This window comes from Vicugna pacos, chromosome 24, assembly GCF_048564905.1.
Source record: "Vicugna pacos chromosome 24, VicPac4, whole genome shotgun sequence".
Lineage (NCBI taxonomy): Eukaryota > Metazoa > Chordata > Mammalia > Artiodactyla > Camelidae > Vicugna > Vicugna pacos.
Window position 1 is genome coordinate 13,798,365 of NC_133010.1, and position 21,218 is coordinate 13,819,582.

Here is a 21,218-nt window from a genome sequence, read left to right on the forward strand (position 1 = left end):
ATATGTAGTTTATTCAGCGAGACTTGGTGTGATAGACACTTGTGTCTATCACTTGTGTCCAGTCACTTGCTGTTACAGATAAAACCATGAGTAACCTTATGCATACAGTTTTATACATTATGTATATGCCTATTATACATACATCTTTAGGAAAGTTGGTAGAAGTGCGATTCCTGGTTCTTGGTCCATCTTCCATTTAAATTTGAAGCTGTCTGAAACATCAACTGTCTAAAAGGACTTTTAGCAACAATGCATTTGAAGTAAAGGCCAGATATACTAGTTCTTCATAGTATATTTAGTGGAACCTTTATTCTGAAGATCAATTACACAGTATCCTATAAACGGTGTGGTACCACTGGTCTTACCCTGTCATCCTTCCTGTTCTACCAGTGCTGTGGCCTTCTTGGTGGTGTCCAGGTGTCCGTGTGTGTTTTAGTGACTTACAGTACTCTATTTCACTTGTTACTCATATAGTTGTTTTTGATGTAACAACTCAAAATTGATACTCCCTCACAAATTTTAGCTTATTTGACACTGGCTGATTGAATTAGTACATTGTCATTGTCTTCAAAATAATGCTATGCTTAATTTTTTCCTGTCTTCTTAATCTGTGTTTTGGATTTCTACATTAATCCCTTGTTTTCTCACATCCATTTTTAAAGCTTCTGATTTCCCCATACTCCTTAAGAGTATGGCCGTAATGAAGTCCCACTGAAACTTAGATTAAAAGGCACAGATATTTCCACTGGACTTTCAGAACTCCTTTGGGACAGCCAGCTGTAACTTTATTCCTCATACTGTTACCTTTATAATTCCTCCTTTCTTAGATTCTGTCAGTGTACTTCTGACATTTATACTCGTGGATCTTTTAAAAGCAAGTAACCTGCTGAATAATTTTGTTAGACCATATTTTCTGGCTCTTTAGTACAGGTCCATAATCCCTTACTTGAAATCGTGAGGGCAGGCATGTGTTGGAAGTCAGTTTTTTTAATTTTTAGAAATTGTACATGTGCATGTGTGTTGTATGACTCTGCTGGGTTTGTGGCAGCACCTGGTAATCAAGCACATTTATATGGCTTGAGTAAACCATGTGAATGTCACAGTGAATGGGAAAAGCTATTAAGAGCCTCCGTTAGTTGGATCAGGTTTTGCTCCCACATAGGTTACTAAAAGCCTGAGGGTGTTTGGAGCTGTTGGGTTTTAAAATTATGGAATCATACATGTGTATGTTCTTCCTTTTTACAAGCTATTGTTCATCTTTTCATTTTAATGATGTATAAACAGATAGTTGAGCTACTTTTTAAGCTCACAGGGTTAGGGGGTTTTCAGCTGATCATTACTTTATCATGTAGTCATGTTAAATTACTTGTAACTTCTTTTGTCCATAATCTACACAGTCGTGAAAGTTTGGCCAATAACCCCTTAGTTATTGACATTGTGTCTTTAATCCATAACTGAAATCTGCTACTGAGTAACATTGGTCTCCGTCTCATCTTTTTTAAAATGGAGGTCTTAATTGCCACACAGTCAGAGAGATATCAAAGAGAATTAATAAAATACTTGTAAACCTGTGGTAAAGAATTCAAGTGTTATTCATTAGGGGTTCAGAATTTTTAACAGACAATATAATAATATTTTTTCCCTCCAATGCAGGTGTTCTTTATACATTTTCCTACAGGGCTCCTCTGTGGAGAAATCCGAAAAGCATATGTAGAATTTGTCAATGTCAGCAAATGTCCTCTTACTGGATTGAAGGTTGTTTCTAAACGTCCAGAGTTTTTTACTTTTGGTGGTAACACAGCTGTTCTAACACCGCTAAGTCCCTCTGCTTCTGAGAACTGTAGTGCTTACAAGACTGTTGTGACAGATTCTACCTCTGTGTGCACAGCACTCACATCGTCAGCTTCTTCTGTAGACTTTGGCATTGGCACAGGAAGTCAGCCAGAGGTGATCCCCGTTCCCCTTCCCGACACTGTTCTTCTGCCTGGAGCTTCAGTTCAGCTACCGATGTGGTTACGTGGGCCGGATGAAGAGGGTGTCCATGAAATTAACTTTTTGTTTTACTATGAAAGTGTTAAAAAGCAGCCTAAAATACGGTGAGTATTATAAAACTTTTTAGTTTTAAATATATATTATATATCAGTATATGTATTCAAATAAACATTTTGGTATTTGTTAACATATGTCATTATTTACAAAGAAATTACCCTCTTCCAAATTATGCATGAATAGCCAAAAGAGGAATAATTAAGCTATATTAATCATTCTCATGCTTCTTTCTATAAACTTCATGATTCTTTGATACAACTTAGTACTACAGCCAACATTATCCCATAATAATGAAATTTATAGGTACAGTGTATTAAAATGGGATTCCATTTGTATAGGAAGGCAACTTGCCTGCAGCCATCCTTTTTAAAGAAATTTATTTTGTTTTATTTTTCCATTTCCCTGCCTCCCCAAATATATGTATTTGCAGAACAGATGATTTGGATGGTGTTTTGGGTGCTGTTATGGGGATATCGGAACAAAGCAAATCTAACTGACTTAAACAAGGATCTGTATCCTGTATATTGCACAACAGAATATTTTGTGACAGTGCCGTTGTCAGTTTTACCACATTAGCCAGGAATAATTGTGCTACATTTTAAAACTTAATGAAATATTTAAAAATCATATAAGACTTACTGTGAGAACAAAATGATATAGTATTTGTAAGGACTAGTCCATTTTAGGTCCTCAGTAAATGTTAATTGCCCTTAGGAAGATAATGAAGAGTTCTCTGGCCAAAGCAACATAGAAGGGCTTTGTGGAATGTAGTAGTGGTGAAATGAGCTTCCAAAGAAAGTAAAGATTTCAGAATTTGGGTATCAAGGGGGATAGACAAGAGAGTATTGGGTGTTCCAGGGAGTAATGGTATTATGTGAATGGAAATTTGCAAGTTAGGGAATAGAAACTGAATATATTTCGTTTGCCTGCAGTGTAAAACATGTATAAAAGGGGAATAAACGTTGAATTGTAAAATTCTGTTATGGAGAACCTGAAATGCCAGGTGGAAGTTTGAAATTTACTTGTTAGGCATTCTGTAACTTTGGAACTACTATCAGAGAAGAGGCATAATCAAGACATAAGAATATAATGATTATTTTCATGTGGGTGAGTTTGATGAGCAGAGAAAAAGTCAAGGAGACTAGTAGTTTTCTTTGAAATCAAGAATAAAGAATTGAACTAAAGTTAGGCTAAGTAGATAATTTTACCTTGTTGTATTTATCCTTTTTTTTTTTAAGAGTATAAATGGTCCTGAAAATGAATAGGTTTTAAAAGCATTATTTGGAATTAGGGAATCATAACACAGGAGGAGGTTCTTAGATTAAATTTGTAATTTTTACTTCTTTAGTCACAGAATATTAAGACACACTGCAGTCATTTGTACCAGCCGATCTTTGAATGTACGTGCCACTGTCTGCAGAAGTAATTCTCTTGAAGATGAGGAGGGCAGAGGAGGAAATATGCTAGTCTTTGTGGATGTGGAAAATACCAATACTGTAAGTTGGCTTAAAACTAAATTTTGTTTTTAATTATATTCAAGTGTGTCCTCTATTTTTAGTAATGGATCTTTTTCCTTCACAAGACAGCATAATTTAGCAATGTTCATATAGAATAGAATGTGAAAACATCTTAATTCTCAGTTTGCTTTGTAATTTTATCCCTCAGTCCTTCAAATAAAAGGATCTAGTGGTATTAACATGGTACATAATTATGTAGTATACAGCCTTGTATGCCAATAATTCAACCCAAAGAGATCTCATAAAGTGCTTTCTAGTCTCACCATTGAGAATTAGTCTTTTTTTTTTTTTTTTTAAAACAAAGATGAAGCTTTACTTCCAATTGCTTTCTCATCAGTTTCATCTGGAGAATAGTATTTTGATGTAATTCAGTTTACGTAGTTCTGTTAGGATTTCATATTCAGTATCAACTTGTTAACCCTTCACTTGTACATTTCTGGCAGTACCATTTCCTTTATATAAAGCATTTCAAACATTTGACCATTCCTGTTTATGTACTCTACATATCAAAATGAATATTCTTGAAGAAGGGGATGTGATCTTATTAAAGTAGGATCTTAGCTTCAGATTGACTCAGTTTAGATACCTATTTGAAATGTTACTCATTAATTCTGTAATGTCCTTTTCTTTTACCTTCATAAATTTGTGGCATCACTTTTTAGGATATTTAGGGTCAGTGTAGTCATACTTTGCTGATCTTACCCCCAAAATCAGTATTTGTAAGAGTAAGAACATTTTAATAATTCAAATTAGCTCTTATTCAGGAGAATAAAAAATTACATGCAAATTAAATCACTTTATGTATGTTGGCTGTATATTGAGATTCTATTTTTTGTTGTTTGTATTTTGCCTTAATGGGAATGTGATAGAAAGATCAGAAGAAATAAAAAGAAATTGCTGTAGTTTTGATTAAAAATTGTCAACGAATAATTTTTGATATTTTAAAATACTACCAATAACTCATTATGATAGATTCTAATAACTAAATGCCTTTCTGTATTTAAAAATTTGCCACTGAGAGTGCATTATAATTAAATATATCTCTTGGGTAAAATGATGACTTAACCTGTTTTAAAAATGTTTATAGAGATATTTAAATAACATATTTCTAAAATATATTAACATATATTGTTAATTTATTTCGAAATAAAAATTTTATCTTATGGTAATTGATACTGACTTTGATAGTAATGTCTGAATATCATTCTCATTAGAATATTCTAAGTTAGTGCTTCTGAATCCTGAAGGATTCTTTTATTTCTTTTTGATAGAGTGAAGCAGGTGTTAAGGAGTTCCATATAGTACAAGTATCAAGCAGTAGCAAACACTGGAAGTTGCAGAAATCTGTAAATCTCTCTGAAAACAAAGGTTTGTGCCTTCTTCCTTCTTCATAATAAATTCTGATACCTTCATTGGTTGATTTTTTCCCAGAACAGTACTGCCATATCATAAGATTGTTGGTGCTTTTCTTACAATTAACTTTTTAAAGCATTAAAATGTGCTTTCATTGCTTTACATGGCTGTAAATCAAATTATCCATCTTAATCAAGTGTTTCCCATCTTTTTATTCCACATCTTTTCTATTTGTGTATTTTTTCTTTTTTAAAAAATTGAATAAGAATCAGTGAATACACTGCAGATTCACTAAATACATAGTTACTGTCAAAACTTCTAATAGTACAGAAACATATAGACTAGAACTGAAAATTTCTCTTTGCTATTGGTAAGCTAGTTTTTATGTGTATAACCATACTTGTATGTTGACTGGCTTTTCTGTGGATTTCTATACCCCTGTGATGTTCAAACAAAAGAACATGCACTCTCGTGATGCATACTGTTAAATTGTTTTCCAAAGTATTTCTGTCAGTTTATGATCCTGCCAGTAATGAGGGTGTCTAGTGCTTGCAAGAGTGGATTTAAGCTGGAAAAATGGTGTTTACTCCTTCTGGAAAGAAATGTATGATGCATCTTAAAAGATTGAAAAAAAAGTTCAAACCCTTACCTAGCCTCACAGCAATCCTTATTTTTGGAATTTGTACAAGGGAATTAATTGAAAATAAGAGAAGATCCATATATTCAGAGCAGTTTATTGCAAGAGTATGTTTAATAGGGAAAAACAATGTAGCTTTTATGTGAATTATGCTACAATTCACATTATTTTGTGGTCATTAAAAATCTATTAGCTTTTAAAATGTGTCTGCAATAGCAGGAAAACGCATCATAGCAAAGTATGTGCATGTGATAATATTGGTATAAACAGCCTATGTGAAATACTGAAGGAAGGGAGGAAACTATGATAGAGTGGTGGAGTTGTGGACTCTGGCTCCCGAGTTCTAATTTTTCAAACTTTCTGTTTACCTGTAATGTCATACGTATGTATGAGTATGTATGCACATATGAACATGTATTTCAAGAAAATTTAATCTTATCCTTTTAAAGAACTGAATGAGATTTGCTTCCTTGAGATGAAAGCAAAGATGTTTTCCTTTAAACATTGTTTATAATTATGAAATATTTTCCAGTTGGACTGAAGAAGTCCGAATAATGAATTATGCTTTACTATGTTATAAACTGAGAAAGATCTTTGAAATTATCTCTTTTCTCTTCCTAGATGCCAAACTCGCCAGCAGAGAGAAGGGGAAGTTTTGCTTCAAGGCAATACGATGTAAGGAAGAAGGTAACTTCATTTACTGTCACCCTTTCTTAAATGATTCACTTTATATTTCATGCCAGTGATATGATTAGTTTGTTTTCCCTTGTTTTTTAGTTGCTTCACAGTCCTCAGAAAGATACACCTTTGCAGATATCATCTTTGGAAGCGAACAGGTATGCAAATAAACACAGTAGTGTTTGATTTTTAAGTCACAATTCTGGAATATCTTGACTATTTTGGCGAAACCATAGCTTATTAATCCCCACGTTCTTTGGTGGATATGCGTGCTAGCTTTGTTGGGTTTTGCGACTTGTCCTTGTGCTCCAGAGCAAACAAAAATGCCACGTGGAGTGTACCATTTTAATTAGTTATTTCTTTTGAGATGGTAAGATACTCATGAGATAAGTGTAGTCCTTGGGATTACAAAAAGAAACAGGATTACAGGAAGGAACCTGTTTATTTGGAAAGACAGTCACAGTGGATCATACAGATGATAATCCTCTGGATTTTGGAATATTGTGGTTCTGAGACCCAAATAGTAAGCTGTTTTATAATTTTAAATGTATTGTCTAGGGTAGTGATAACTCTCTAATTAATTGCATGTTAGAACCACCTGGAAAGCGGTTTTCAAACTTTGAAATCATGTGCATGTCACATTGCAGGGGTCTTGTTAAAATGCTAATTGTCAGTCAGTGGAACTGGATGAGACTTGGGGTTCTAATGCTAAAGCACCCAGGTGATGTTGCGGTTATCAGTCTCATACTCTATTTTTTATCTAGAAAATTTTTGTAAAAATGAAAGATTTGCCTCCCCACCTCTAGAACTCTGGTTCATGATACTTTGGGTAGAGTTTGGGAATACGCATTTTCATTAGCCCTGCAAGTAATCTGAAGAGGTGATTTGGGGACCTGCTTTGAAAAATACTGGCCCAAATTTCCTGTAGTTGTGTGCTGTTACTGGTATTATTTCTTCTTTGTGCTTTTCCCCTTGATGATTCCTAATATACTTACACTTTTGTATTTCTCTTATCATTTGCCTTCATCTGGCTCACTCTTTGTACTGTCTTTTGAGGAAGCAGCTATTTGGAAATATCCCAGAACACCAAAAGTCCAGTAATTCTAGAACAAGTATGAATTTTGGAGACACTATGCTTCCCGCATGGTTGAATTTTACCTTTTAGGACTTCAGTTGTTTTTTCGGTCATGTCTTTTTTTAATAAATTGAAATCCTTAGAAACATCATCAGGACTCTTAAATTACATTAAGGTTATAGTTTTATTATATTTGTTATTAATAATTTTGTATAGGAGCACTGAAGGAGTAAATAAAACTTACCAAGCACTAGAGGTTAATGAGATAACTATGTGAACAGTGGTTTACCAGAAAAAGTTCATGTCTAAGGGGGAAAATCTGTATATTTATTAATATTTAATAACTAACTTGAATCTTATCATCTATATAATATAGTTTATAAAGCAGGAAATTGTGAAGTGTAGAGATTTTACTATGAAATACAGTATTCCATTAAGAGAAATTCTGTAGTTCTGAGTCTGTTTAAAAATCTTTTCTCAGGCTCTTTGCTTTCAAGTCTAAAAGCCAAGTTAATGCCGGTAACTTCATTTGCGTTTTGTTTCATTGGATATCACCTAGTGTTCCAAGTATTTGAATGAAACATACTTATTTTAATAGTAAAAAAAAAATCATAATTTCTTTTCAGCAATTTAATTTTTATTCATTTTCTTAGAAATACCCATTCGTCCTACCTGGCTACCTGGAAGGTCACAGCTAATGTCATGGCAGTATAGATTTATGATTTTGAGCTTTAAGATTCAGGGTAATTTGTACCAAATACTTCAGGTGTTCATGTCTTAGGGTGTCCTTCTTGCATTCAACCAGATTGATAAGAAATTATTGAATAAGCCTTTGGGGTATATGTAAGTAGTAGAAATACCAATTTTGGCGGGGTATATACCGAATTAAAAACATTTAATGTAGACAAGCGATTTTCTTTTAACAGATAGTAAGTTCAGCAAGCCCATGTGCAGACTTCTTCTATAGAAGCTTATCCTCTGAACTGAAGAAACCACAAGCGCAGTCGTCTGTGCACACAGAAAAACAATCCGTAGAGGATGCTATGAGATTAATTCAGAAGTGCAATGAGGTGGATTTGAATATCGTCGTATTGTGGAAGGTATGTATTATTAAACTATTCCAGCAAGCCCCACTTATGTTGATTCTTAAGCTGAAGAGTAAATGTAAACTTCTGTTTTTATTTTCTCTGCTTAAAATTTCCAGTTTCAGTGTTAAAGTTGTTTTATAACTTTCTTAACAGTTCCAAAATGACTTTTTTCCCTAAGGAAGAGTTCACTGAAATTAGATGACTTTCTTTTGTGTTGCTGTTACTTGTAACAGATACTGAGAATATTGTAGACTGGATAAGCCCCATGAAAACAAGCTGTTATTAAACTCTTATGTGGGCATTTTCAAACTATGAAAAAGGGAACATAGCACCGTGAATCTCTAGGTACCCATTACTCATTCTCCAACAGCCACTAATTTGTTGCTGTTCATATTTTATCTACTGCTTTAGCTCGTTTGCTTTATTTTCTTTTATTTTTACCTTCCTTTATTTTTTGCTTAGTATATATATTTCTAATGATATAATATTTCATCTGTAAATGCTTTTGTATGTATTTCTAACAGATGAGGACATTCTTGTTTAATATAACCCCACCATATTACTATCATCTCACCCAAATTAACAGTAATTCTTTATAATTATCTAATTGTTGATCTGTATTTTAATTTTTCCAGATTATTTGAAAATATCATTTTAATTAAAAATCACACATAGCAGACCACAATGAGGTTGTTCAGGCATTGGTCTTCCCTAGTTAAATGCAGTATAATACAGAGGAGGTTTATTTTTCACAGTGCATCCTTTTGGATCTTAAATATGTTATCACTTTAAAAAAAAAATGATTTTACAGGAAGATTTAGGATCTTGACCAGGGATATTCACATGAACTATGTGAAGAAGTTTGATTTTGTGCCGATACAAGGCCTAACATAGAGAGACATGCGCATAGTAGATGATCAGAACATGTATTTTCAATTGATTCAGATGTTCTAGACTGTTCTTTTTATTAAACTGCATACTTTAAAATAAACTTTTCTGAAAGCAAGCTGGCTTTGAGTTCTAATAAAACTGCTTAAGCAAATTGATACTTTTGTTGATTATAGAAAGTTGAAGGTGTTTAATGTTAAAAACATAAGTTGCATATTATCAGCTTGAAATTAAATGTTCTTGAAGTTTAGAATCAAGAGGATCTTATTTTCAGGCTCAGTAGCATTGCCCCCTAATGTAAAGCAGCTGTCCATTAAATGTATAATAGACCTTTGGTTCTTGTAGCTGTCACTCCACAGATTCCTGCCGTGTAACAATCTAATATCTCTGAGACAAGAATTTGAGTATGTATCCTGTATTATGTACTCATTGTTGAGCCCACAGTAACCTTGGTTGGGGGGAATGGGTTATCTTTTTAAAAAATCACTCTGTATAGAAACCCATTAATAACATTGCTGATCACACGAAGAAAACTACCCACGATCGTGATGCTCCTTGGTTAGGAAATGGAAGTTTGAATGCATTACAGGATGGGATATTAAGTTTGGTAGTGCTAGTGTCTATGAGAAGTTTATTGTTCAACTTGTATGAGAAAGTGACTAGTAGATTTTTTTTTAGTGAGGGCTGTAGGTAATGCCCAAAGGACCCCCTTGAGTGCAAGAAAACTTGACAAGTCATTTAAGTTGCGGAGTGGTGTGCATAGAAAACGTAGTACTCTCATAAAATATGATTCAGGAGAAAGCTAAGAACTTGGACAACACTTTTTGTAAAAAAGTGTTTGGAAAGGGTGCAACTCCCAATCAGTTTTAACCAAAAATAAAGGTTTGTTTTAAAAATGAAGCCTTTGTGCAGGGGAGAGAATGCATTACGAGATTATGCATGGCTGTGGGTGGACTTTGGGTGGACTTTTGTTTGGTGCAATGAGACCACTGGAAAAGCTCTATGACCTGTCTCAGAACGCATCTGTCAGCTGGCATCCTCTCGAGGTTAAAGGTTACCCCATCAGGTATTTAACTCCTGCATTTCTGAGTTGTGCATGGATGGATGCTGAGCAGGTCCTGGACTGTCCTCTGCCTTAGTGCAGCACTTCTCCAAGTGTGATCCATGGATGGCAAATCGTCACTTTTTGTGATAAGTATAGCAATTGAAAAAAAACATTTAGGAACATTTTATAGCACTTTGACTGAGTAATTTTGAGTCTGTGGAATCTAATAGTAAACAAATAGGGCTTGTCCAAAAAAAAAATTTAAGCGTCTATATATACTTAATGTGACAGTAGCAGTATATCAGCCATTTACAGATTTTATTTTCTCCAGGACAGAAGAAGTTCAAGAAGAAGAATTACGTGCTGGAATAAGTGTCTTAATGTAGATGAAATCAGTTCACTGTATAGAAAGAAGAAAGAAAAAAGTTTTTTTTTAAAGCATATGTACTTAAATTTAAGATCTCCAAGGACATGACGTTTCCACTTACAGGATTTATAATCGTACTCCCTGATTTTGCTCTACTGTGTGATAAATCCTGGTGCATTTCAGAAGCAAGACTATAAGAAAAAGCCCTTTGCCTGTGTATTGGCAGCCCAGTAAAGAGAAAAGCTTGGGTTATGGTATGGCACTGTTTATTTGGACTAGTTTCTTAAGCACTCTAGAGAAGACTGGAAAAGATTTCAAGATGTCTCTCTCAAATATCAAGGCCAACTGTTTTATATTGAGCAGAGCAGATTTTGACAGGTACATTATTGACCGAATGACTGAATACAAGTAGAAATGCCGACACCGCGAGCATTGATAACTGATAGATATTAGCCATAATACCTCTGCTTTCCATCTGATGTTGCACTGGTGACTGCCAAGCAGGGTAACATTTTTGTGCTTTGTACCTCTTAGGCATACGTAGTTGAAGACAGTAAGCAGCTTATTTTGGAAGGTCAGCATCACGTTGTTCTTCGCACTATAGGAAAAGAAGCTTTTTCACATCCTCAGAAACAGGTAACGGCAGAGTTTGCTTTGGGGCTTTCCTGTGAACTTGTAGGGTTTTTGTGTTTTTGAAGGTGCCTGGCTTCTGCAGCTTTTATATGGGGATTGAGTTGGGTGTTGGTGGCAGAAAGGTGATTAAAATTAGAAATGAGCATAAATTGATTTTAAAGTTCATTGGCATTTTATAAGAGTTTTAAGATCTGGGGCTTCCTCAGATATATTCTCTGTTGAATCTGGAATTCATAGTTATAAAACGAACTGATTTCTTTGAGAGGAAGGGGACCATATTCTCTATATTTTCTTGTTTGTTGTTTAACGGGCACACACCATGGCACAACTCCAGGGGGCCTGTCATACAATGTAAAGGATGGCCTCTGGAGTTGTGCAGCAGCTGGTAATACTGTTTATTTTCTTATTTTCCCTAAAATACTATTTAATCTTACAAAAAGTTCTCATAGCACATATAAATAAAATTTAAGCATATTTAGTCCTGTAATTCAGACAGTGACCTTGTATTGTGTTTATAAACAATGAATCTTAATTTTTAAACTTTTCTCCCTATTATTTTTGACAACTTTTTTTGGAAGTAATTTTAAAACTTAAAGCTGCAAGAGTAGTTAAAGGACTCTCTTCTGCCTCTCATTCAGGTTCCCCAGTGGTTAACATTTTGGCTGATGTGCTGACTTAGACAGTCCGTATTCACATGTCATCAGAGGTCTTAGTTTGTTTTTTCCTGTCCAGAATTTAGTCCAGGATCGTGCATTTCATGTACTTTTCTTGTCTCTTTAGTCTCCTTTAACCTGGAACAGTTTCTGAACCTTTATTTGTCAATTATGACATTGACATGTTTGAAGAGCATTGGCCAGTTATTTTAATGTAGACTTAATGCCTCTTTGGATTTTTCTCATGTTTCCTCATAATTAGATTAAGGTTGTACATTTTTGGCTGAAATACTACCTAAGTGATGTTATGTCCTTGTCAGTGTATTGCATCAGAAGGCACATGATACTGATTTGTTCCATTGTCAGTGATGGACCATTTGATTAAGATAGTGTCTGCCATGTTTCTCCACAGTACAGTTACTATTTTTTCTTTTATATAAGAGTAAGTAATATATGGGACTATAATGCGTAATATGTGGGGACTGTGTAAATGTCTGATTTCTCATCCACGTTAAGTCCATTAGTTTTAGCATCCATTGGTAATTCTGTAATTTGAATCAATTTTTACTTTAGTGATTACTAACGGAAATTTTCTGTTAGGTTTAATGAAGGTAACAAATTTAATGCCAAATCTGTTTCTTATTTTAAGAAAGTTGTTTTTCTCAAATTGATTTGATTAATACAAGAATCTCAAGTTTTACTTGTAAATTGTCATATTTTGATAATTTGGAACATCTCAGACAAGGCAAGATTAGCATTTAGAAAATGAAACAGGGAAAGGATACAGCTCAGTGGTCAAGTGTATGCATAAGGTCCTGGGTTCAAGCCCCAGTACCTCCGTTAACAACAACAAAAAGGAAAATGAAACAAAGTGCTTTCTATAAAGTATACTCTTGTTACATTCTTGTTTTACTAAAATACTGTGTAGGGCATATCCTTTTTATTTCTCTGTGTTTCACCTTTGAGATATTTTATATTCTCTTCACATGATTAACTGAGTTGAGAGAGGCAGCAGGTTCATCATACTAAGAATAATGTATTTGGAGCCCAGAGACTTTCGAACTGATGACCTAATGCAAATTACTTGCATAACTTGATAAAGTTCAGCTTATTTATGAAACAAGGGTAATAGTACTTTATGGCTTGCCTCTCCTGTGGTGGAACTGTCTGCCATGAAGTTGAATCAAATCCTTGTTGTGAAACTACTGTACGAATTGTCCAGCTCTGATTGTGAAGATACTCGTCGTTGCTTTTAAGCTGGGAGGGAGGGAAACTCTTCTAAATATTCCCTCAGCAAATTAACGTAAGGGTTTGGGTATCTTTTAATGGCCATTGTTCGTGCGGTTTCCTCCTAATAAGTGGTATGTAGAGAGTTATCTAGTATAATTTTGAAGTTTCAAATAATAGCTTGTTTTTCTTAGTGATTAGACTATTAAACAGTAGTACCTTTCTGGAACTTTTTATTAAAGTAGAGCATAACTGCAGAATAGTGACTAGCTCATTGACTTACAAGCTGAAGAAGACTCCACTATAACCAGGATCAAGAAGGAGAACATGACCTGTGCTCTAGAAATTCTGCTCCTACTGCCTTCCAGGCACATGTCTTCCTCCGCCACAGTAAACGTCTAGTCGCTTTTCTCTCACTCATAAGTCAGAAGCAGATTTAATTCTTGCTTTTGCAACTGTATAAATCAAGGGTCAGTGAACTTTTCCTGAGAAAAGCCAGAGAGTAAATATTTTAGACTTTGTTGGCCGGAAGGTCTTTGTCAGAATTACTCATCTCTGTTGCTTGGAGTCTAAAAGCAACCATAGCCAGTGTATAGACAAATGGATGTGATTGTGTTTCTATGAAACTTCCTTTACAAAAGCAGGAGGCAGGCTGGATTTGGCCTGTGGGCTGTAGCTTGTCAGTCCTCGGTATAAATCAGAACCTGACTAGGCTAGCAGGAAATTAAAAATCAAAATTTCCTAGATGGTGAAGGAAAATGGAGAAAAAATAACCAAGAAAGAAAATAATAATAGTAGAAATGGAACATTATTCTCTATTTTCATTTAGATGATGATATTTATTGAAATATTTACAGCTATATTAAGATTTTTACATGCATGCTAACCTTTAGTTAATATAGTTGAAACACTGTAATTTTTTAAACTCAGTCTGTTTTCAAAAATGAAATTTTAAAGCATTTTCTTTAACTATTAAAATAGATGCTGTACAATTGAGTGTCTGTGGGCTAAGTACTAAGCAGTTTTATTTGATGAGACCCACAACAACTTTTGAAATTATTATTGTGGACCCCTTTTTTACATCTTAAAGTATTAAATAATGTACCCAGGATCCCAGAGCTAATACGTGCAGTTGTGCGATTGCAGGTCTAAGCCCAGCACATCATAAATAGAGAAGGAATACATGGTTCCAGCTCCTAGCTGCTTTGTCCTAGTGTGCACTGCATGTGATTCCAACTGTAGTTTAAGTAACAGCAGAAAAGGCACTGTTGATGCTTTGCATTACTTCTACTGGTTTTAACTTCCTTCGTTCGTACGCGCTGTACTTATTTTAACAAGGCAGTGTTTTCATTGTCATATGTTTTTTCTTTTCTCAGGAGCCACCAGAAATGGAACTATTAAAATTTTTCAGGCCAGAAAACACTACAGTTTCCTCAAGACCATCAGTAGAGCAGCTTTCTAATCTCATTAAAACGAGCCTTCACTATCCAGAGTCATTTAACCACCCCTTTCACCAGAAAAGGTTTGAGATTTGTCTTTTGTTAGGTTTTTTTTTTTTTTTACAGTATACACACACACGTGTGCACGCCCCCACAGAAACACACTCTTATTTATTTTGACAATGACATTAATCCAAATAGTGAAGAAGAAATTCGGAACAGTGTTGAGTCCATATAAATTGCTCTTAAGTAATTTTACCCTTGACTACGATTCCTATATGTTGCTGCTTTAGTTAAAAGATAGATATTACCTCAGCCACTTAGTTGCCAAAAATTTCCTTCTGATGAGCAGATTTATCATTAAGTCAAAAAGAAGGAAAAGTATTAATATCATTTTGCTTTTGTTTTTGTTTTTGATATAGAAGTTAAACCTAAGACGTGACTACAGTATAGACTCATCGAACAGTTTAAATTTAGACAGCGTCATTTACTTAAGATTTATGAGTGCTAAACTTTTGGGGAGAATTATGTATTTATAATTTTGGTAAATAGCTTGATTATATGAATTTAAGGTTCTAAAATAGAAAGTCCTAAATCAGATGATACTTCAAAAAGTTGCTAGTTTGCAGCTAACAGAGGACGGAGAGAAGTCTGTTCGTTGTAAGTGAAGGTGTCAGTTTTGGTGCAGTCATCCTGGATGGGGGTGGGGTGGGCTGGGCTAGAACAAGGGAGAGTGGTGACCTGTAGGACCGTGGTGTCTGAGAGATGAGCTAAGGAAGCAGGAGTCCATGAAGAAGACGTTGAGAAAGAACAGCCAAAGAATGAGGAAGAAAAGACCAGTGAGGAGAAGGTGGCATCACAAAGGTGGAGGGAGGACAGGGCAAGGAGAGAGAAGTGGTTAACAGTTTAAAATGTGACAGAAAGTCGTTCACTGGATCTGACAGTAGAGAGGTTCTTCCTGAGTTTTGAGAAGAATGTTACTACATAGTAGGGGTGGGAGTTGAGGAGAGAACGGGAGAGATTATATTCCTTTCTTATGTTCTTGATTTGAAACCTGCACCAGTCTCTTCGTATGCTCTCTTCTGTCACTGCCTGCTCGCTCTTTCCTGCACTTTAGTCACTTATTAATTAGAAAGTTAGAGAAGAAACTAGGCTAACTGAGCAAATGTGTCCTCATAACTTGCCGTACAGAAATGATTCTTATGTTCTCCCAAACGTGATGGCTTTTATGCAAATTTGATAAAGAAGCAAATGTCAATCTAGGCCAAGTTCTCAAAATGAAGTAATTTTCGACAAACACAGAGAACAGGATTAATTGTTGGCATTTTTGTGATTTTTTTCTTCTCCATCGATCTTAGTCGTGATTTTTACTTCTGTTTTTTGTTTTGGGAAATAACCACCTAGAAACATTTGGATAATTTTTAAGATTAGCTATAACTAGTGGAAGTAAAATGGTTTTGTGGATGTGTATATTCTGATACTTAGTATTTAGGCATTGTATTAATAGGTTTTACTTATTTACACGGTTAATTTGCCTTGACTAAGGGGTTAGAGCTCGGTTTTCTCCCTTACCTGAATCTAATTGTTTCTGAGGAGCTTCATCTGTTAGCTTCATCTGTTCATACTCATTAAGTTTTATTTTCAAGGATTTTTTTTTTCCCCAGTACACAGCTAACCTTTTTTGTTTATTTTTTTTTTCCCGTAGTCTTTGTTTAGTACCAGTGACCCTTTTACTTTCCAATTGTTCAAAGGCTGACGTCGATGTAATAGTTGATCTTCGGCATAAAACAACAAGGTAAAGAATTTACTTAGGGCAAGTTTATTTTGTAGTTAAAGATTGATTTGAGAGCATTTTAATATTTTGAAATTATGCAAATAATTCCCTAACGTGGGTAGAGAAAGTTTGCTGAGGCATGCCCCGAGGTTTTGTTTGCTGTTACTGAAGTATTAGAAAGAGTTACAGAGCATTGTTTTGGCACTTCAGTAGTGACGAAATGGAAAGCAGTTTCCAAAAGCAGCGAATTATTTTGGTCAGAGACAAACATTTTTATAAAAGTTAAAGAACTCTAAAATTGAAAATCAGCAAGTTCATAGTAGAAGGGTTTTTTTGTTTTGTTTTGTTTTCTTATTAGAAAATAATACTTAGCAAAAAAAAAAAAAAATACAGGTCCAGACTCTCATGTCTGATACTCCAAGAACTAGATGCTTTTTGGAATTTAGAAATTTTTGAACTTCTAGCAGAGCGATGTGAAACGTGTACTGGTTCGTATTGTAGAAGACTCCAAACAGGATCTGGGTCAGCCCTCTGAAATCCAGACACACGTTGTGTGTGATGATTGTGTGTATCACAAATTTATTAATTCATGCCTTACTGGGAGACAGAGGGTTGCTTTCCATTTTTCAATATTATAAACAGTTTCAATACTATAAGCATTCTTGTGTACATATTTTTATGTGTGGATAACCAGGTGGTTAAAAGCTCAGGTTTGAAATCAGGTTCCACCACTTACTAACTGCTTTCGTGAGTGTTAAATGAGATAATTCATTCTTAGCATTGTTCCTAGAGTATAGTAACTGTTAATTAAACAGTTGGCATCATAAAATGATTTCTAGAAATAGAATTGCTAGATGAAAGGGATGTGTTAGTGGGACTTTGGGGAAAAGTTTATAAAGAAAAAAAGCCTCCAACTTACCATTTTCCTCCTCCTGACTTAGCCCAGAAGCTTTGGAAATCCATGGATCATTTACGTGGCTTGGACAGACACAATATAAACTGCAGCTTAAAAGCCAGGAGATTCACAGTTTGCAGCTGAAAGCATGCTTTGTCCATACAGGTGTTTATAACCTTGGAACTCCTAGGGTGTTTGCCAAGTTATCGGACCAAGTTACAGTGTTTGAAACAAGTCAGCAGAACTCTATGCCTGCCCTGATCATCATCAATAATGTGTGACAGCTTACAGATTTGTACTGAAATCCACAAGAATCAGTTTTATTTTACTGGATGGGTTTTTCAGCAGTATTTGAAATACCTAACTTGTTTGGGAGGTCGGTGTTGGATCACTGCAGAATACTTTTGACTTGTCAATTTGTTGATGATGCAAAGCACGTTGGACTGAGAATACTTAAATTCCTTTTTTGTATTTCTTTAAACCCTGATAATAATTTACATGCTCATAATACAGAATTTCAACATATCCATGCACCTTATTAAGCCCCATCTTAAAACCAGTGTCTAAGTCTGCTGTTACAACTTAACTGATGGTATCTGAATATTAGGAGATGATTTTGAGGAAGAAAAGGCCATGTTGGCAGTACTCCTGTTAAGCCATTAGTCTGTAAATTCCAGCTTTACTGTGAAATTCCATAGAGTGCTAAATACAGATTTTCCTGTCTTGCTTCACACAATTCTCTAAAATCAGTTTTGAACTTTGGTTATAGGGTCTTCATACTTCAGCATCTGGTGGTTCCTATGGCTTATACATAACTTTGTAAAAAGAAAACATTTTTTTCTGATGCTTTGAGTATAGTTTTGGAAGGAGTCTGACTTTTTCCCCCCTCATTCATCTCGGCATAGAGTGCACTATTTCACAATAAGAGATTTTTGTCATTTAAATTATCATATTCTTTATTATGTAACTTTAACAGTTGAGTTGATCTGTTTAAAATATAAATCTACTCAAGTTAATAAAAAATAAGCTTTTCAAAAATGTATTATATTTATAACAAATGTACTGTAAATAGAATAAAGACATGCTATTCACTGTATAGATTCATTAGATGCCTTCTTTAAAAAAAATTTGAGAACTTAATATAGTCTTTATTGAAAATGAATGCCAACCATATTATTATATCAGGTGCCAGATCAGTTTCCTGAGAAACCTTTATCATCTTTGTCTCCAAAATCGAAGGACAGTCTTGTTGCATAGTCCTTGGTGGCTATGTTAAACATGAGCAAATGAACTTTGTCTCTAAAAGCTTCATGTCTGATGCCCGGTTACAAATTTGGATAATTCTTTTGTATCCTGGGAGGAAGGAAGACTGGTGCTTACTGAGCCTCTTGTAGGTACAGTAGCTCTGCAGCCTCTGGTGCTGGTTACAGCAGGCGAGGTAATTGGCCTTCCTGCTGAAGGAGAGTAAAAAGTCGGAACAAAATAGACGAAAACATTTCACTAAAAACGGTGTTATCAATATAGTCAGTTACCAACACAGTCAGTGAAATCCAGGGGAAGAAAGTCTGGAGAGGTGAGACCTGGGCCTCGTTTGCCTCAGGAGGCTCGCCCACTTGGGAGGAAGCCGCTGAGAGGCAGGCCGGCGTGTGGCATACTTTGAAACAAGAAGGTTAGGTCAGGAGAAATCATTGAAACTGAAGCAAGGAGAGAAAAGGATGGAAAATAGACCCCAAAAAAGGTAAGAAGCCTACTAGATGAGAGTGAGAGAGTCTTACATATGTATTTGGAGTCCTAGAAAAAGGAGAGGGTACAGCAGAAATAGTGTAGAATCTCTGAGCATGTTCCAAGACGGTTATCAAGTTAGATTAAAGGAGTTCAGTAAATCCCAAACGTAAGTAAGAAAGCACCTATATCCAGATGCATCATAGCGAAACTGCTGAAAGTTAAAAACAAAGGGAGGAAGTCTTGGGTACAGAAAACAAAACTTACTCGAATGGTAGGTAGCAATAATTCAGCTGATAGCTCTGATTTTTAAGCTGTGATAGATGTCAGCCTTCCTAAAACTTGCAGCAGTTCTCCTCAGTTCCTTACGTGCTTGAATTAATTATGCTGTGCTTGGTGGCAGGAAAGGACACGTCTGATAATCGATGTTTGTGAAAGGCAAAAACAGCGTTCTTTTTTGCATGTGAATGAATAGTATGTCTTAGTTGAAATAAACATTCCACCAGGATGTAGTATATAAAACAGTCTGAAATCTTTTGACGACTGTTAGTAATCTGTTGCTTAGAAAGTCTGCTTTCAAAATAACTTTTGGAGTAGAGAAGGGGCATTTGGCTTCAAGAGGGAACAACAGGGAATTTTAGGGCAAAGCCCAGACAGGAACGAGAGGAGGGTGTTTGGAAGGAAGGCTTCTGTTCTAGAAGGATAAGGGCTGTGGGTGGGCAAGAGTGGCTGCAGGAGCCGGCCTCAGCCTCAGCTTCCGAGGGGTGGGGGGGACTACACAAAAGTGAGGGGAGACCAGTAAACCCCGTTTTCCAGGTTCAAAAAGACAGGCTTCAACAGCCTGGGCGCAGGGAAGCCCTGGAGAGCAGGGTGGTGGGTCCGCACGCTCTGGCTCCCAGGTGGGCGTCTGCTTCCTTCTTCCGCCCTGCGCTTCTGGGTGTGCGCAGACGGGGAGAGGAAGGTCACGTCTGGGGACACGCCTGTCCTTGGAAGTTCAGGGCTAGGGGGTTACAAACAAAGTCTGGCGAAGAGAGCAAATGTGAGAGGGAGAGAGAGGCGTAGTCACTGTGTCCTGAAGCCTGTTCACAACGCACCCGAGAGCCGGATCTTAACGTTCAGGAATTCTGCGAACCCGTTGTTAAACACAGACCTACTGAGAAACCAAATTACATCAACTTAGAGCAAAATACAATGCATTCAGAATGAAGGTAATACTGAAAATTCCTTCCCTGCTAAGTGTTTCACTGCAGGTAACACTGTTGTGTGTGTCTGTCGTGTGTCTGGGTGGGGCTGGGGGGGACGACCTAATGGGGTGCTGCTGCGCGTCTCTTCCCAGCCCCACGTCGTCTGGCTCTGAGAGCTTGAAATCGGCCATATTGGGAACTCTGGCCCCTGGGGAAGTCAAATGCTGTACCTCGAGGCTGGCTGTGTTGATTTTTGTTTGCTCTAGACCTAAGAAAGTGATGGAGAAAATGTTAATATTGCAGGCTAAACTTCAAAGCATTGCCTGCCTGTAGCTGTTGCATTATGAATAGAACAAATAGGTGAGCAAATACTCCTCCGGTGTCCGAAAACTGTTACCCAGGTCAGCAAAGAAGTTGCTCATGTCATTGATGAACTGGAACAGACGTGCGTTCTCACTTTCCTCTTCCTCCTTAAGGTAAACAAAAATATCAGCCACCACCATACTGGAATTAATCCCATTTGTGAATTGCAGCCCAGGTTGGTTACCCAAGAGCTCAGTGTGAACCAGTGGGCTATATGGAGTTTTACAGTGAAGGGTATTGCACATTTTATTATTGTTTGTAAACTGTGCTATAAAGACTGTATCAATTTTAAAACTTTTTTTCTTAGAGAATAATTTGGTAAACATCAGCACGCCTGAGGTTGTGGGCACAGATCATGAAAAAGTTAACGTTCTGACATCCACATTGCACTTAGCCAAGAACTAAGGTGTCCTGTGGAATCTTCCAGCCTTTTGGACTCTGTAAAGCAGTGGTTCTCAAAACGTATGGTCACAATCTCTGGGGTAGCTACTGAAAACGCAAATCCAGAGGCTGCCGCCTCAGCGGTTTGGTCTACCTGCCTCCACGAGTTTTGTTGATCTGGTTGAATGTGGAATCTTACTTTTGTTTGCTTTTTAAATCGTGGGGTTTGAACAAGCGCCAGCTCTGACAC

At 36.1% G+C, this 21,218-nt stretch overlaps 1 protein-coding gene across 2 annotated transcripts in view; it reads left to right on the forward strand.

Annotated features, from left to right (window-relative positions):
* TRAPPC8 (trafficking protein particle complex subunit 8) overlaps positions 1-18,414 on the forward strand; it is a 63,215-nt gene extending 44,801 nt beyond the window's left edge. For both annotated transcript variants that reach the window (XM_015239924.3, XM_006205073.4), the window contains exons 20-29: positions 1,654-2,096; positions 3,398-3,545; positions 4,838-4,934; positions 6,178-6,243; positions 6,334-6,392; positions 8,236-8,409; positions 11,232-11,333; positions 14,587-14,732; positions 16,355-16,444; positions 17,365-18,414. In XM_015239924.3, coding sequence (XP_015095410.2) covers positions 1,654-2,096; positions 3,398-3,545; positions 4,838-4,934; positions 6,178-6,243; positions 6,334-6,392; positions 8,236-8,409; positions 11,232-11,333; positions 14,587-14,732; positions 16,355-16,444; positions 17,365-17,599 — 1,560 coding nt within the window. In that variant the 3' untranslated portion in view covers positions 17,600-18,414. The remainder of the gene's footprint in view (positions 1-1,653; positions 2,097-3,397; positions 3,546-4,837; positions 4,935-6,177; positions 6,244-6,333; positions 6,393-8,235; positions 8,410-11,231; positions 11,334-14,586; positions 14,733-16,354; positions 16,445-17,364) is intronic.
* The last annotated feature ends 2,804 nt before the right edge of the window (positions 18,415-21,218 follow it).